The following is a 15,767-nucleotide window of genomic DNA, read 5'->3' on the forward strand; positions in this document are numbered from 1 at the left end:
TAAACAAAACGTTTGAATTAACATGTACGACGTCTAGTTTTAAAAACAGGTTACTCCAAATGATACTTTGTGTAATTTTGTTTAGTGTTTCCATCACTTGTTTAGGCCTTGATAGCAGTTCCGTTGTTAGCGAGCTTACACCACTAGAAGCTATAAGAGCATCAACTAACAATGAAAGTTTGGAATGTTTTGAAAATGTTAACGCACCACTGCTTTTTTGGAATTTATCATCTTTGGAAACAAAATTAAGCTTGGCTAAGTCATTAAGCCTTCATGACGTGACTCTAAAGCGTGGTTGGTATTTTAGACCCATATAATTAGTTCTTAAGAATAAATTTACTTGTAGATATACAATTTACAAGTAAAATGTGTATAAATTGCAGTGTTGATTTTTGTCGTTTATTTATCCTTAGATTTATTGTCGGCGGTATGCATGTGGTTATGGACCACGGAACCAGGTTTATTGTCATTACAAGTATACTTGGGCGATCAACTTATCAAAACTTATAAAAATCGAACTAACGCATATAGTTCTTTTTTATCCGATCAGAACAACACATACTGGAGATGCGACGATCACATTTTTGTCGAACACATTGAAGTTCTTTTTGAAAATCGAATCACGTCAGTACTTAATGATATTTGAAAAACAGAATTTGTAAATTAAAATCATATTTGCTCAAATTTCAATTTTAATTTGTTCGTTAAAGAGTAGTGAAAAATGGTAAATATTAAGAAATGTTATTACAAGAACGAATGACAACCGATAAGTAGATAATGTAACAACATAATTAAAATTCCATTAGTATTGTTCGTTTAATCATTTATATTTTTTAATCATTCAACATATATTTGTTACAAATTATTGTATATTATTATTAATATTCATAAGACCGCTTAATAGTATTTGTATAAGGTCAGGCCTTAATATATCAAAAATAAAACATAAGTAACCTATGATCATTTTGAACGCTTTACAACAATCCGTGTACTGTAAATTTACTCCACTTTTAATATACACATTACTTTATTTATTATGCCTTCTAATATATTAGATTTATTATTTAGTTGTGAAAAAATAAACATTAAAAAATTCTTGGAATAATTGTAAAAATATATTACTAACTCAAATATTCAACTTCGACATGTGTACATTTAAAGATAATGTAAAAATATTTCTTTACTTAAATGTGTCAAATTATGTACTTGAGTAGTTGCGATTCTGATATTTTGCAGCATGGTTATAGAAGCGAATTTATCAACAATTGTAATTAACCAATGTGATAAATCTGATGAATCAAATATTATTAATGGTACTAATAAATGTCACCACACAACCGACTGTGTATACAAAAAAGGGTCTCATCAATTTAGCATTGGTAATTATTGGTGTGTATGCAAGTCCGGTTATTATTCAATTCTTAAAATGTTTGATGGAATGAACATTGAAGGTAAAATTATTACTTTAAACTAAATAATAACTATCAATAGAATGTAATGTTATTTAATCTATTTTTAGAAGCTACATTTAATGAAATAGAAGAAAAATATTCATGTCACCCGTGTTCAGAAGGTTGTGATATATGTAGTGGACCAGAAAGTTGTATGGCTCAATTTTCTTGGGTTCAAAGGTAACTTTTATCAATTTGTCAGAACACATTAATAAAAACAATGAAATAGATTAATTGGAGTTCTAAAATATTCGTGAGATTTTTTGACCTCATTTCGAAATAAAATTCTAGCTAATTTCGATGAAATTTTAGGTTCGAATCAAAGCTACGAAAGTATTTTATCAAGGTATTTTTTCTTATTCTGCTTATTTAATTTTAAAATTTATAAAATTCGATACTCTATATTACTAGAAAATATTTAAATTAAATAATGTCATTTTTATAAAAGTATAGAGTGATAATTATAAAATTTATATCACATGCTCACTAGATACAGGTATAATAGTTAATATATTTCATTCAAAGCATATTTTGTATTTATATCTAGTAAATCAATTAGATTCATTATAATTTTAAATTTTATTTTATTATTATTGTATAAATATCAAATGTTTAATGTTTTAATAATTTTCAATTATTAAAATAATAGGTAAGTACCAGAAACTATATGGGAAATTATGTTTACATAATGAATTGCGATTTTTTGGACATTCCTATTTTTATGAAAATAATCGTTTATCTTCATTTTTTTAAATAAATTAAGTAAAGGTAAATACCTCTACTAAATGTAGTCGATTGGTCTGTTTGATATTTATTATATTTATAGTATTAAAGTATATTTATTAATAACATATTCATAAAATAGCACCATTATCGGCTCAAACATTGACAGTAATTGGGTATTTTTTATATGTTTATAAATATATTCTATTTAATTTTTCAGATAACATTTTATAGAAATATATTAAGGGGTTATATACAATTATGCGGGTCAAAAAAAATATAAAAAATTTTTTTAGCATTTTCTTAAAGTATATACTTTTGAGATAATTTTCCCAAAATTTCATAAAGATCTGCGCATTAGGATAAAAGTTACAGCTCTTTTTAGCGAGTCACTCCCAAGTACGTGCCGTCTGTGCATTACACGTCATTAGCACTTTGATTACCTGGCTTATCAGGTCAATTTGTTTGATGACTTTGCCACTGGGGAAAACTATTCTGAAACGTTTACGTGAATTTTTAATCATCTACTTCAATTTTGAACCTTTTAGTCATTAGTGGCAAGTCTTTTAGAGACTTCATCGGAAGTTTTCAACGGTTTTGCACTCATTCACACAATTTTTATGAATTAAGAAATTCGTTAAAAATGACTTTGAGAGACAAAGTTACTCGAACTATTCGTTCAGAAAATAAAAAACAAAAATCGAGACCAAAAAAACAAAGGCTGTTGTTGAATCCAAAAACTGTTGAGACCAATGAAAGTAGCTTCAGTTCATCTTGGAAAAAATTGAAACTCGGGATGAAGTGAGTGTGCCAATCATTCAGTCGAATATCGAATTGTGAATTTTCTCATGGTATTCACAACTCTATCGCAATACGTAAAATACAAAACTTGTAATAGTAACGTCAAATTTACGGCTACGGATTCACGAGGATTTGGCTTCAAAATTGCAGTTACTTGTGACAATTGTAAAGAATGAAAAATTAATTCATGCTCTTTGTTGAAACATTCTTATGAAATTAATCAGAGATTCATTCTAACAATAAGATTGTTGGGTTTGGGAGTAGCAGGCTATGAAAAATTCTGTGGTCTTATGGACTTACCATCGTTCTTGGCTCAAACAACTTACGATATTATCGTGAAACACATTTGTGTAACTGTAAAACAGGTGTTTGATCAATTTAGCAAACGTAATGTTCGTCAAGAAATTGAAAATCTTCAGGGATCGAATAAAAAAAATTTAACAGTATCCGGCGAGGGTACATGGAAAAAACGCGGATTAATTTCATTATTCGGAGTTGCTTCTCTCATTAGATACTATACAAGCAAAATTGTGGACCTTATTGTAAAAAGAGCATTCTGTAAATTATGCCAAATATGAGAGAGTAAAAAAGATGAAGCCGATTATGAAGAATGGAAAGAAAACCATGAATCTGTGTGCACTGCAAATCATTCTGGAACAGCTGGTAAGTTAATGTTGATGCCATGTTCGAAATGTTCAAACGTTCTGAGAATATGCACGGCGTAAAGTATAAAAATTATATTGAGGACGGCGACTCGAAAACATTTTCTGCTATAAATAATACAGTCATATAAAAATTTAGACGTTAAGAAGAAAGAGTGTATTGGTTATGTACAAAAAAGGATGGTTATTCGATTACATGACACAAAGAAGAAAAATAAAGGACTTGGTGGAAAAGAAAAATTAACCGGCAAAATGATAAATAAATTAACCGTATATTACGGTTGGCAATTCTGCGTATCCTGATTCAGCAGAAGCAATAGCAAATGATATCTGGGCAACTTATTATCATTACAGCTCCACTGACATACACCCACAACACAAAATCGTTAAAATCGCCGCCTACTCTTCAGCCTGCATTTTCAACGAAGGGAATATCGCCATTTTGAAGATTTGCCCGTTGGCAACATCAAGTCGACGTCCTGGAAGCGGCTGCGGACGCAAAAGAGACACTTTATGGCCCCGAAAATGATGACTTTGTGTAAGCCCTCAAATGTTTTTTTATCTGAGAGAAAGCAGTATCTCAAACTTTAAATGGCGTTTTCTCGAAATGCGAATCAAAAGTCCCGTTGCGGTGAACATAGTTTCTTGAAAACCATGTCACTTGTGGATCTAATTTTTTTGCGGGCTTGTTTATAAATATAATAGCTTGTCTTTGAAAGGAAAGGAATTTTCATTTTGATATCTACTTTTTTTTTTTTGAGGCTAAAAAAACTGAATTTTTAGACCTTTGATATTGATTATCAAAATAAAAAGTTTGATACTTTTTATAAAAACTTTCGTAATTTTTGTAAAAATGTTTATATCATGAATCCTTCGTTCAAAGACAACGTGGTAATATAAACTAAAGAATATATATTTGTTTTTGTTGATTTCAGCTGAACTGTTTGCCACTTATTATGCTCACCGCAAGGGGTCCTCGAAAATACCGTGTTCCACCTCAACTATTATAGTAGCTACAAATATTAATATTTTTCTTCGAAAAATTCCATAAAATATCTTCAAATATATACAAATAGATACGTAGTAGTTTATTTGAGAAAAAACCTATCGCCTTTTGAAAAAAAATTTTTCAATATACTTATTTTTTCCGAGAATAAGTGTATATAACCCCTTAAACAAAATAAAATCATGGTACTAATTGTTGTACTTAGATATTTCTAATATAAATTTATTTCCATACGTATTGGTCTTAATACTTAGTATTTAGTAATAATTGATAAAAATAACCATGGTTTTAATTGGGAAAGCCAATTCTGAACAAAAGCAAATTCAGGTCGATCACGGCTCACCCTAACTACGTGTCCGGATTTACGCGCGTCACTGATTGTTTTAATAATTACAAAAACAAACTTTTTCAAAGACATTTTTAATAATTAATATAAATAAATACATTAATTAATTATTAAAATTTATTTTTATCAAATTATATTTAATTAATATTATCATTTTTAGGAGTATTTTTCTAAGTATAACCATATTATGTATTGTTTTAACGATTATACTAATTTGGTTCGTACACAAAAACCGTCGTATTAAAGTTTTTAGAATCGCAAGTCCAACGTTTCTTATTATAACTTTGGTTGGCTGTATTATAATGTACTCAGAAGTAAACTATAGTAATTTAAACAATTAATCTTAGAACTTATGTTCTAAAATTGACTAATCTAATTTAGATGGGTATTATGTTTCCGCAATGTAATCAGCAATTATGTGTTGCAACAAAATGGACAAGGCATTTTGGTTTTTGTATAACATACTCGGCTTTACTTATGAAAACTTGGAGAGTGTCTTTGACTTATAGAGTTAAATCAGCACACAAACTGAAACTCACTGACAATCAACTTTTACAATGGATGGCTCCGATTTTGGGTATTATTTTAGTTTACATGGGAGCATGGACATTTAGTGATCCACCTCAAGTAGTATTAGCAAAAAGTGAAGAAGAGACTAAATTCTGGCAATGTTCAAATGATTGGTGGGATCATTGCTTAGCTGTTGGTGTGTTTCAAATAAATAGATTTAAAATTTATTAATTTTAATAAAATTAACCAGATTAAGAGTGTTAAGTTGAATTTTTTTTATTTAGGCGAAGTTTTATTTTTAGCATGGGGTGTTCGAGTTTGTTATGTTGTTAGAAACGCTGAATCGTTTTATAATGAAGCAAAACTCATAAGTTTTGCAATTTATAACATATTTATTGTAAACGTCACTATGATGGCTATCCAGTAAGATATACAATTAAATAATTAATCATATTTCATATAAATTATATTATTATTGAGTCGTATAAGTTTTTGTAGGAATGATGAATAACATACTTACAATAGTGACTACAAAGTTTTTTTGATGAATCCAAAAAACACAAAACATTTAATGCAAAGCTGAAATATTATTAAATTTAAATTCTTTTGAAATTAGAACTATTATAATATTTTTAACAATTGTTAATTTTAATCACTGAAAAATTTTTCTTTCTTTTTAGTTTTTTACTGTTTCCCAATATCGGACCTGATCTAAAATATACACTTGCGTTCATAAGAACTCAGTTGAGTACATCTGTAACTATAGGTTTAGTATTTGGTTCAAAAATAGTACGAGTGATAAACGGTCAAGGAGATAACTGGGATACTAAATTACAACCAAAGGGTATTATTTCTTATGAAATGGATGAAATTTGTGACGAACCAATTGATTTGCAGACAGAAAATGACCAATTAAAGGAAGAGATAGTAAAATTAGCTACAAATATAGGAATAATGAGGAATTCTTTAATGCTTGTAAATAATAGGCACCTTAAAAAAAATGGATGCCCAAGTTGTAATCCTTTAATTTTAAGCCAACAGAGCCCAACAAATAAATCAGGAGGCTTTTTTAGAAGTTTAGGATCAAATAATTGCTTATCACCATTGTCTAATACTTAAAATAGTCATACACTTTAAAAAGTTTATATATTTCTTTAATTATATTAAGATAATTACTTTACAAATAAAACAAAATAAACAAATCAAATACACACATAATTATACAATTATTAAATAAATATAATACATATATATGCAATATATTACAATAATTTAATTGTATACTTTAAAAATATGTGAAAAATACTATGTATCAAATAAGAAATAAATTCCAAGATATAAAATAAAGCATAATCATTGTAGTAAGGTATTTTATAATCACAAATCAAATTTTATAACTTAATCAGTCATACTTTATTTACTAAAAAAAACTTATTTGTTTTCTAACAAATTTCATTCTTACATAAAAAGTTGAAAAAAGAATAGTATTTTAACAATTCTAATTACAAACATCACATAATGTAATTAAATTATAATTTACGATTTTGAGTACCCATATATTAAGTTAATTTATTTTGTCATGGTGATTTAATTTTTATAAAAAAAATTTATGTTCAATAATAACAAGTACTTTTGTTAACATTAACAAAAAAAAGTAGTAAGAGTTGGCAATTTTATAGAATGGAACATGGTTAAAATTAGATAAATTCACTTTATCACAGTAACATTGCCCTATAATTAACAATTATTTTATTTTCATTATCAATCAAATCGAAACAAGTGTACAGTAAAAAAAAATTGATCTCAAGAATATTTATATTACATAGGAAAGTTTTAAATATTGAATATAAATTTAATGAGCTAGATTTAAAGGTTCTTGTAGCTCTTGAACGGGTACGGGTACACATTGTTCTTCATAATTTTGTATATTTGCTACCATTGTGACATCTACATTATTAGTTTGTGGATCAAACTAAAATTAAAAAATATACATAAATATAAACTAAAGTTTAACACATATATTAATATATACAGCATAAAAAAAAAAAACACTTGATTTGTACTAATGAGCACGTAATCTGTTAACTTTTTAACATGCTAACCTTTTTTGGTCTACCTCTCTGCTTAGGTCCAGGGAGATGTGCCATGCTGGCATGTTGTTGCATTATATGGTATCTTAGTTTATCTGATCTAGAAAAACTTTTTGGACATTCTGTACACATAAAAGGCCTTTCGCCTGTATGAGTACGATGATGTCTTTGTAAATGTGAAAGTCTTAAAAATGATAAATTACAGTAAGAACATTGGTGAGGTTTTAATCCTGAATGTGTCTGCATATGACGGCGTAGATTCTGCTTATTGAGAAATGTTCGCTGACACGTTGGGCATTCAACAGCTCCAACCATTTTGTTTTGAGATTCAGAATTGGTTAATGTTTGGAAATTAACTTGGTATGGTTGATACTTTGGCTGTGATAGTATAGTAGGTTTATTTTCATCGATATGTTCGTCCATCATAACTTGTGGGCTCAACATATTTGTGTGCTCAAAAGAACTATTGTTATCATAAGAATCTTCCTCTGCAAGGACCTGATAATGTCTCGAGTCTGTTTCAATAGAACTGTTGCTGCCATTTGTCTTAAGTAAATAATTAATAAAAAAATTAGTTATTTAATATTTTGAATTAATTTTTTTTTTTACTAACCATTTCTAACTTTACATTTACATCGGTGGCATCTAAGGTTTCTGATTTAATTGGAATATGATTAAACATTGGTTTATTTTTTGGTGGATCAGATACAGTTTTTTCAGATAACCCTGCAAAATAAAAAAACAATTTTAATGAATGTTATAAACTATATTAAAATGAGGAATAATGTAACCAAATTCATAAAATAGTAATTCTAAAAACACTTCTTTAATTATTCTCTTACTCACACGCATATCTCTTTATTTAGCCATAGTTTACTGGCTACTAAAGTAACATCACTTGTTAATGAACACCACTGAATTTTATATGTAAAAAGGAGAACCTGATTGCAACAAGTTGTAATTAGTAGTATTTATAACAATCAAATCATCTAAATTAGGTTTTACTACAACATCATTATATTTGATATAGAATATAATTTACTGTTCATTCACTGAAAACGTCTAATTTTTAACACAACATAATGAATTAAAATGTTTATAAAAGTTGAATTTAAATATATTTACATTGCTATTATTAAGAATTTTTCAGAGAACCAATATGTATTAATTTCATGAGCTTTTAAAGATTGAAAACTCTGAACTGATCCATTTACTAATGATGTTACTCTATATTGTTACTATGTACTACAAAGTATTTAATTGTAAGAACTTCAATTTTTTTTTTACATTACTCTAGTAAAATTTATTAAATTTATTTTGTTAATTATAAAATACTAATATATTTAACACTAATATATTACCTTTTATTTGTAACTCCCGGGCAACTTTTAAAAGTGAACTCAAATTACTTTCATGAACTTCAACTGAACCTACATACATATATTGACATAAACTCTGCATTTCATGTAATGTTACACCTCGCATAATAACAGTTGGATGTTTACAAGGATTTTCTTGAAAAATTGTTTCAAAGTACGGACTACATGCTGATAAAATTAATTTGTGAGCCTAAAAATAGAAATGAAGAATTATAATTAGCATTAATATATAATGTTTGATAACATAAATAATAAAAATCTATTACCTTGAGTAAACCATCTTGGCATGCAATTGTAACATCAACAAGAATCTGCTCATTGAAAAGACATTCGAATAAAGATCGCAAATTTTCCAAGTGGTTGTTCCACCGAAGATGAAATGATTTATTGGTTATTTCCATGTCATTTGTCATCTAAAATATTAAAATAAAAAATGTGTAAAAGATTTGATATTTAACAAAAATATAATATTTTATTTTGGTTGCAATATTTATTTCAACATTTTTATTTTTGATAAACATTTTTTTTCTTCTATAAAATTTTTTGCAATTTATGATATAATTGCAAAATTATATATATTATATATCTTTTTATGATTTGATTAAATAATTGAGATACTTAATGTTTAAACACTAATTATTTAGGATTTATTACATATAAACGTAACACATTACATGTACATTATACTGATACTGTACCATTATTTTAGTTGAGTTATGAAGTTTTAACATACAAGAATTTTGGTCACCCCTGCTGTACCCGTGCATCGTGCCAGGGGGCCTTAAATTTAATACAGAGTAATACATACACACATACATAACATAGGAAAAAAATGGAATGGTCGGGGGCGTGCACGTTGCGGGGGGAGAAAGACCGACCTTTTTGGATAGACCTGCTGCATGCACGTCCCGGCTATGGGGTACCATTATAAAGCCTTAGTGAGGGTCCCGCATATGCGAGAACCAAAGCAAAGAGAATATTTAAAAACGTTCCAAACAAAAATTTCCCATACAAATAGTATCATATTAAACTAAGAGAAAATTTGACTCGCGGCACGTCCACAGATTCTTTTTGTCCTATACAAAATAAAACATAATGTATTAAATATGTTGAAAATTTAGGATGAAATCTATTTTAAATTTATTTCTAGGAATAATATTATAGGTCTTATTCATTTTGTGTACACTTAGATGTGCGGTAACTCATAGTCCCAACAACAGGTAGATATTAAAACGGTTTTTTTTTTTTGTAGACCATAAAAAAAGGTTCATGCCAAGATTGAATAGAAAAACATGGATTATTATGTTTCGTTTTGACACAAGTACTAGATAAATTGTATTGCCTGTAAGTTATTCGATTGAAATATTAATTCAAATAATATATAAAATCCATTTACACTATTACTCGGAAATGAGGTCATGTTTATTTGTATTTAGTTCAATGAAATTACAAAACGGTACCTCAATATTAGGTAAACCATGCTAAACAGCCTCTATGACTTTTTAATTTTATGTTTCTTTAGGCCCTTAAAACCTAAACGTCAACAACAAAAAAACAAAACGTTTGTACAAAATAAAATATTAAATGATATATTTTGCCCAAACAATTGTAAATTAGTTCATGTCTACATGTTTTTTATTTATTGAGTAGAATCGCTGGAGTTACGAGTTCTATCAGCCAATGCATATTTTTTCTAAATTTGGCTCTTGAATCTGACGATGCAGTAACCCTTTTTTAAAAACATTTTTTTGTCTCGAAGTGCGGTGGCAGGAAGAGAGGAAAACTGCCACAAGGGAACCGTCTCTGCGATCGTTAAAAGTACGGGTCTCGCACAAAACGCACACGCCATGAGGGGAGGAGTAGCGCAAAAGGGGGATTAAAACAAGGGGGACCAACCCTTCATACAGTGACTCAGTGGGGGAATAGGGGGAATACCGAGTCGATAATAATGCATGTTTCAATGAGGGGAAAACCTACGGAAACAAACTAGAGGGAGAGAAAACGAAGCGTACCAAAAGCGATGACCAGAAATCCGGGGTTTCTCTTTAGAAAATATTGGACGACTAATTCTCAGATATTGGGTTTCTAATAATGAACAAAAAATTGTAGATAAATAAATGTATCCGTTAAACTGATGCCCTAATAATAAGAATGTTAAGGTATAAAAGCGGTAGGTGGTATTATGAAGTGAAATTTCGTTGTTGACAAAATATATGTACTAAGGTGAATTATGACTGATTTTATGATCAAAAATGCCATGATGGTATGACATAAAATGCATAACAAATAACAAGTTCAAACTGCAATCTATTCAAGTTAAACCATGATAAAAGCTAACGAAAACCAATAATTTTTTATTAAATTAAATGGCAAAAGTTTCTTTTTTACCTCATAAGAGAATAATATTCTATCCGCTTAAATAATATTACACATGCAGTAATTATTTTTATACAGTGCAGTGAGTCTAAGTACGTAATCAAAATCCACTTTCATTGAATGTTATTCAATTAAAAACAAGTGTTAATTTTTACACAAATGTGTAAAAAATATATTTTTTGCTTATTCAGCCGGTTATACTATTTGATAGTAGTGATCAAGTTCGAAATTAATTAGTCAATAGTATTAATTTACATTTTTAAAATAAAATTGAACAATGAGGTAAAAATGTTTAAGGAGTTTTAATGTTATGTAACGAGAAAATAAAAAAGCTCTGATGAATTTATTCTTTTACTTTTTTTTATAGCGTTGCCAAGGACCGCATATATTTTTAGACGCCGTGTTCGCAGCGGTGTTTTAAGTCGGAACAGCTAAACGCAGTCTGGGGTCGGGTACCACGATGGGGGGTTCCAATGTGTCTGAAGGGGTGGCCGAATTCGTTTAAGAGAGGGGATGATGACTAGTAGTGATTGAGAATGAGGAGAGGGGGATTAAATAAGGCATTTCCCTCTAGGGGTCTTGTTTGTATCCCGGCACCCCTGAACGTATATATATATATATATACAGCATAAATATATCTCCCCCACGATGTTGTGGAACATAATATCGACCGACAACTACTGTACGCTTTCTAGATGTTCAAAATATATGCCAAATATAACTCAAAAAGAGATTAAAGTAAAATGTTTAAAGCCCCCTCATAAACATTACAAGGGTAAAATATTTAACATACAAAAAGTCTAACAAACAATAACAAAAAGAATAATTACAGGTATTTATTAGCTGATAAAACTACGAAGAGATTTAAAAATAATAAATCTTTATTTTAATTACTATTAAATACTTGGAATATTCATTATGAACTGAAATTCATTTAATACTTAGATCAATTATTGAAATTTGACTATCATCAAAAAATGAGAAAAATTTGGTTTTTTTATTACACTGGACTCGCGTCGTAGGTTAAACTATGATTTTAAACGTTCTAATATAAGTTTAACTAGACATATATTGGAAATGCATTTTCATATTTTTTTTAATGTATACAGTTAAAATCATAATGCATGTTTTATTAATTTAACAAAATATCTCGTTGAAACTGTACCGAATTTAAAAATATATATATATTTTTTTGTCGATATTTGGTTGTTTCATGTAAATGATGTTTTTTATTTAAAATAATAAAATGTTAATATCAAGGATTAGTTTTATATCTATTAAAAACAGACCATCTCACATATAAAATTAAGTAGAACAAGAACGACCAGAGAAAATACGACGAACAAGATTGCAAAATAAATACCATGAATTCCTAATTTCTTATAAAATAATTCTAGTTTTCACTTATAATTATATTATTAATAGTAACAATACTGGTATTTTTATATATATTTGACTAAAAGTGAGTTAAATGTAAAATTAAGGGACGTCTTAAAAAATGAAACTGTTTCAATATCGACACAGGTTCACGTGTCACCTCAAGGTCTGTTTTCATAGTTCAGATACTCGATAAGTTTACCTGTAAAAAAGATAGCAAAAATGCGTCGACTAGAATAAAATAACAAACCCCAAAATACTAGTATTTATTGTATAGTATCATAAAAGTGTATTCTACATAAATTATCTCATTTAAAGAAATGCAAAAAAGTTTTTTATTTAAAATTTTTCAGTAAAAACAAAGAAAGTTAAGCTTAAATAAATGGCTTTTACGCGCCAAACAACTATAGACTGCAAAATATTACTAACATACGGTATTCGAGTGATATTTAAAATCACTTAGTAAACATTATGCACTTAAATATAGTGTTATTATTCGTGTTCGTTATAAATAATTTTTATCATTTGTAACTTCTTGGTTTGGGCTACCCGCAATTTTGATGATTACCCATAAAAACAAAACCAGTTTGGGGGGACCGGTCGTATATTATGCTAAGTGCAACTGAAGGGTAACCTATGTAAGATCAATGAAGAACCAATTACATAATAATTCGTTTAGGAACACCGACTTAAATTATTTTAATATATTTGGCTGTTATCTCACAGCTATAATTAGAGTAAATTATTAAGATATTATCGAAATTATTCAATATAATGAAGCGTACATTATGACAATGAAATAGAAAAACAAATAAATTTTCTACTCGCATTTCTACGAATGATATTAGAAATATTTCGACAATTAGCCTAATCATAGAACGTATTTTCCACCTATGGCAATATGTGTTGAACATTATTAAAGCATCTATAACTATATACCTATTTTTATCACTTGAAAAAAGTATTAATAACAAAATGATTGACAAATTGGTATTCCAAAACTTTAGTACTAGTAGGGATTCGACGTCAGAATCTTATCATAATTGATGATTAAGTGTTAATATTTTGAGTACTTTAAGAATTTTAAAACTACAACAACCATTGGCGTTAAATAATAAAAATACAAATGTACACAGAAAAATATTAGTACTTTTTTACTTAAAAATACACAGTTAACTAACAGATGTCTATTTTTCAAATATTATGTTTAGAATTAATATTTTACCTTGAGAAGAAAATATTGGTGTTAAACTATCATTCAAATCGATGAATCTTGATTTATCCTGTCCGATAAAATAAATGCTTAATGCTCCGATAAAATAAATAAATTTTGCACACCGAATGAGGAAACTAATATGACCACGTTTATTAAACGCGGGAACAATGAATACACGTGTCGCGTTCGGCACTTCGATAATGTTACTGAAATTCACCGTCCACCACCGACCACCACAGCAGTCAACTCAACAACGCCGGCTTGGCAACCCCCTCTAGGGTACGCTATGACGTCATGGACACGCACGCGGCATTTTACTTTACCCCCACCGTAAAGTGTCATCCACCGATATGGGACCCCCGCACTGTAACTTGGCGCCTTGGCAGGTGCACCTCGGAGAGGGAATACAATAGGGTCAAACCCCCCAATATATTACCACTGTAGATATATCCCTCGACCGTCCGACTATCCTTCAATCTAATAACCCCTCTCCACCCACACACACGTTCTCAAATTCCCCCTTTTGGAATCCAAAGTCATCGGTTACCCTGACTTACGAGAACTAGCTCAGTTTAAGTTTAATTTTATTATAATTTTTTGTACATTAATATTTTTTACATAATTCTTTGAAACCGGTTTTCTTATCAAAATAAAATTATATATCATAGGAAAACTATACTGCAGTGATGTAAGTTTTCACGTTTTCAAAAACTACTAAAAAGTTAGCAAAAATTAAAAAAAAAAAAACATGAAAACAATCACTTATAACTAATTATAATACTATGTAGCACTAGTAAGTTGAAAAAAAGTAATTTCAGTTATCATCAACCAGTTATTTTCTTAGTTAAAATTTTTTATAATATTGAATCTAGTAAAATATGTATGTTGTAACTTAAAAAATTAAGTTGGTATCCTTAAAAGGGATGAGCTTAAAAAAAATTTAATCACTTAAAAATTGAGAAATAATAACTACTTAAATAAGCCAAAAAAATGTCTCATAATTATTTTAGAAGAAATCTAGTGTTTTGCGATTAACTTATCTCCCCAATTATACAATAGGTCCCGTTGAGTTTCTTTTTTTTTTTAATAAAAACAACTATTTTTTAAATTTCAAAATTGCTATTTTTAGGCATTTTCTTTTTTACAAATTATGTTGATGGACCGATACAATATTGAATAAGTACTTTTTGAGTTATAATTATTTTAATACATTGAGTGTATATGGAACGCGAGTATGCCTACACCAAAACAGACTACAACTACTCAACGTATTAAATTGCTTATAACTTGATAAGTAGTTGCCTTAAAATTATCATCGAACTATTATGTAAAAAATGAAAATAAATAGGAAATAGCTATTTTGAAAATGAAAAAAATTATTAATTTTTATTTGAAACGAATAATAAAAAATACGTTTTGAACGTAGCCCAAAACTAAAAAACTTTTAAAAAAAAATTATATTCAGTTTATTGAGTAACTTATTTAAACACTTCACTCCGTTTCGAAATAATTAACATAAAGTGAAATTTAAAATCGACATTTAAAAATAACAACTGTTAAATAATTACATTATGATAACATTGTTATCATCACATGTGTTGTAGACTACAGTGTCATATGACAGATACACAAAAAAAAAATAGTAAGTCAATATTTTTAAAATTGACATTTCGGTGACAAAATATAAGACAATATGTCATAATGTATCATTTAAACCGTCTAATGGAAAAGGTAGATTATTTGAAGGTATAAGACTTCGAAAGTTATGGTGAACTGTAAAATAACATGGCGTTTTAAAATTTAAAATTCGATTTTTTCAGTTTAAAAAAA

The 15,767-nt window shown here is 28.4% G+C and overlaps 2 protein-coding genes across 2 annotated transcripts; one reads left to right on the top strand and one right to left on the bottom strand.

Moving 5' to 3' along the window:
• On the top strand, positions 1-6,720 carry LOC126895023 (probable G-protein coupled receptor CG31760). Its single transcript, XM_050666469.1, has 8 exons — positions 1-294; positions 414-624; positions 1,237-1,451; positions 1,520-1,631; positions 5,150-5,303; positions 5,371-5,695; positions 5,784-5,922; positions 6,180-6,720. Exons 1-8 carry the CDS (start codon positions 60-62, stop codon positions 6,616-6,618), a joined length of 1,830 nt encoding a protein of 609 aa, XP_050522426.1. The 5' UTR covers positions 1-59; the 3' UTR covers positions 6,619-6,720.
• On the bottom strand, positions 6,627-14,158 carry LOC126895024 (zinc finger protein 90-like). Its single transcript, XM_050666470.1, has 6 exons — positions 13,947-14,158; positions 9,235-9,381; positions 8,951-9,158; positions 8,203-8,315; positions 7,602-8,135; positions 6,627-7,471 (listed from the first exon to the last, which is right to left on the bottom strand). The coding sequence occupies exons 2-6, from the start codon at positions 9,379-9,381 to the stop codon at positions 7,352-7,354; spliced, it is 1,122 nt and encodes a 373-aa protein (XP_050522427.1). The 5' UTR covers positions 13,947-14,158; the 3' UTR covers positions 6,627-7,351.
• Between the last annotated feature and the right edge of the window lie 1,609 nt (positions 14,159-15,767).

This window comes from Daktulosphaira vitifoliae, unplaced genomic scaffold (assembly GCF_025091365.1).
Source record: "Daktulosphaira vitifoliae isolate Bord-2020 unplaced genomic scaffold, ASM2509136v1 Scaffold_1, whole genome shotgun sequence".
NCBI lineage: Eukaryota > Metazoa > Arthropoda > Insecta > Hemiptera > Phylloxeridae > Daktulosphaira > Daktulosphaira vitifoliae.

Coding starts and splice junctions, on each gene's coding strand:
- LOC126895023 (XM_050666469.1), top strand. CDS start 60: ATGATACTTTGTGTAATTTTGTTTAGTGTTTCCATCACTTGTTTAGGC. Junction 295..413: donor TGACGTGACTCTAAAGCGTG/GTTGGTATTTTA, acceptor ATTTATCCTTAG/ATTTATTGTCGGCGGTATGC. Junction 1,452..1,519: donor TGATGGAATGAACATTGAAG/GTAAAATTATTA, acceptor ATCTATTTTTAG/AAGCTACATTTAATGAAATA.
- LOC126895024 (XM_050666470.1), bottom strand. CDS start 9,381: ATGACAAATGACATGGAAATAACCAATAAATCATTTCATCTTCGGTGG. Junction 8,316..8,950: donor CCGGGAGTTACAAATAAAAG/GTAATATATTAG, acceptor TTTATTTTGCAG/GGTTATCTGAAAAAACTGTA. Junction 8,136..8,202: donor TAAATGTAAAGTTAGAAATG/GTTAGTAAAAAA, acceptor TATTTACTTAAG/ACAAATGGCAGCAACAGTTC.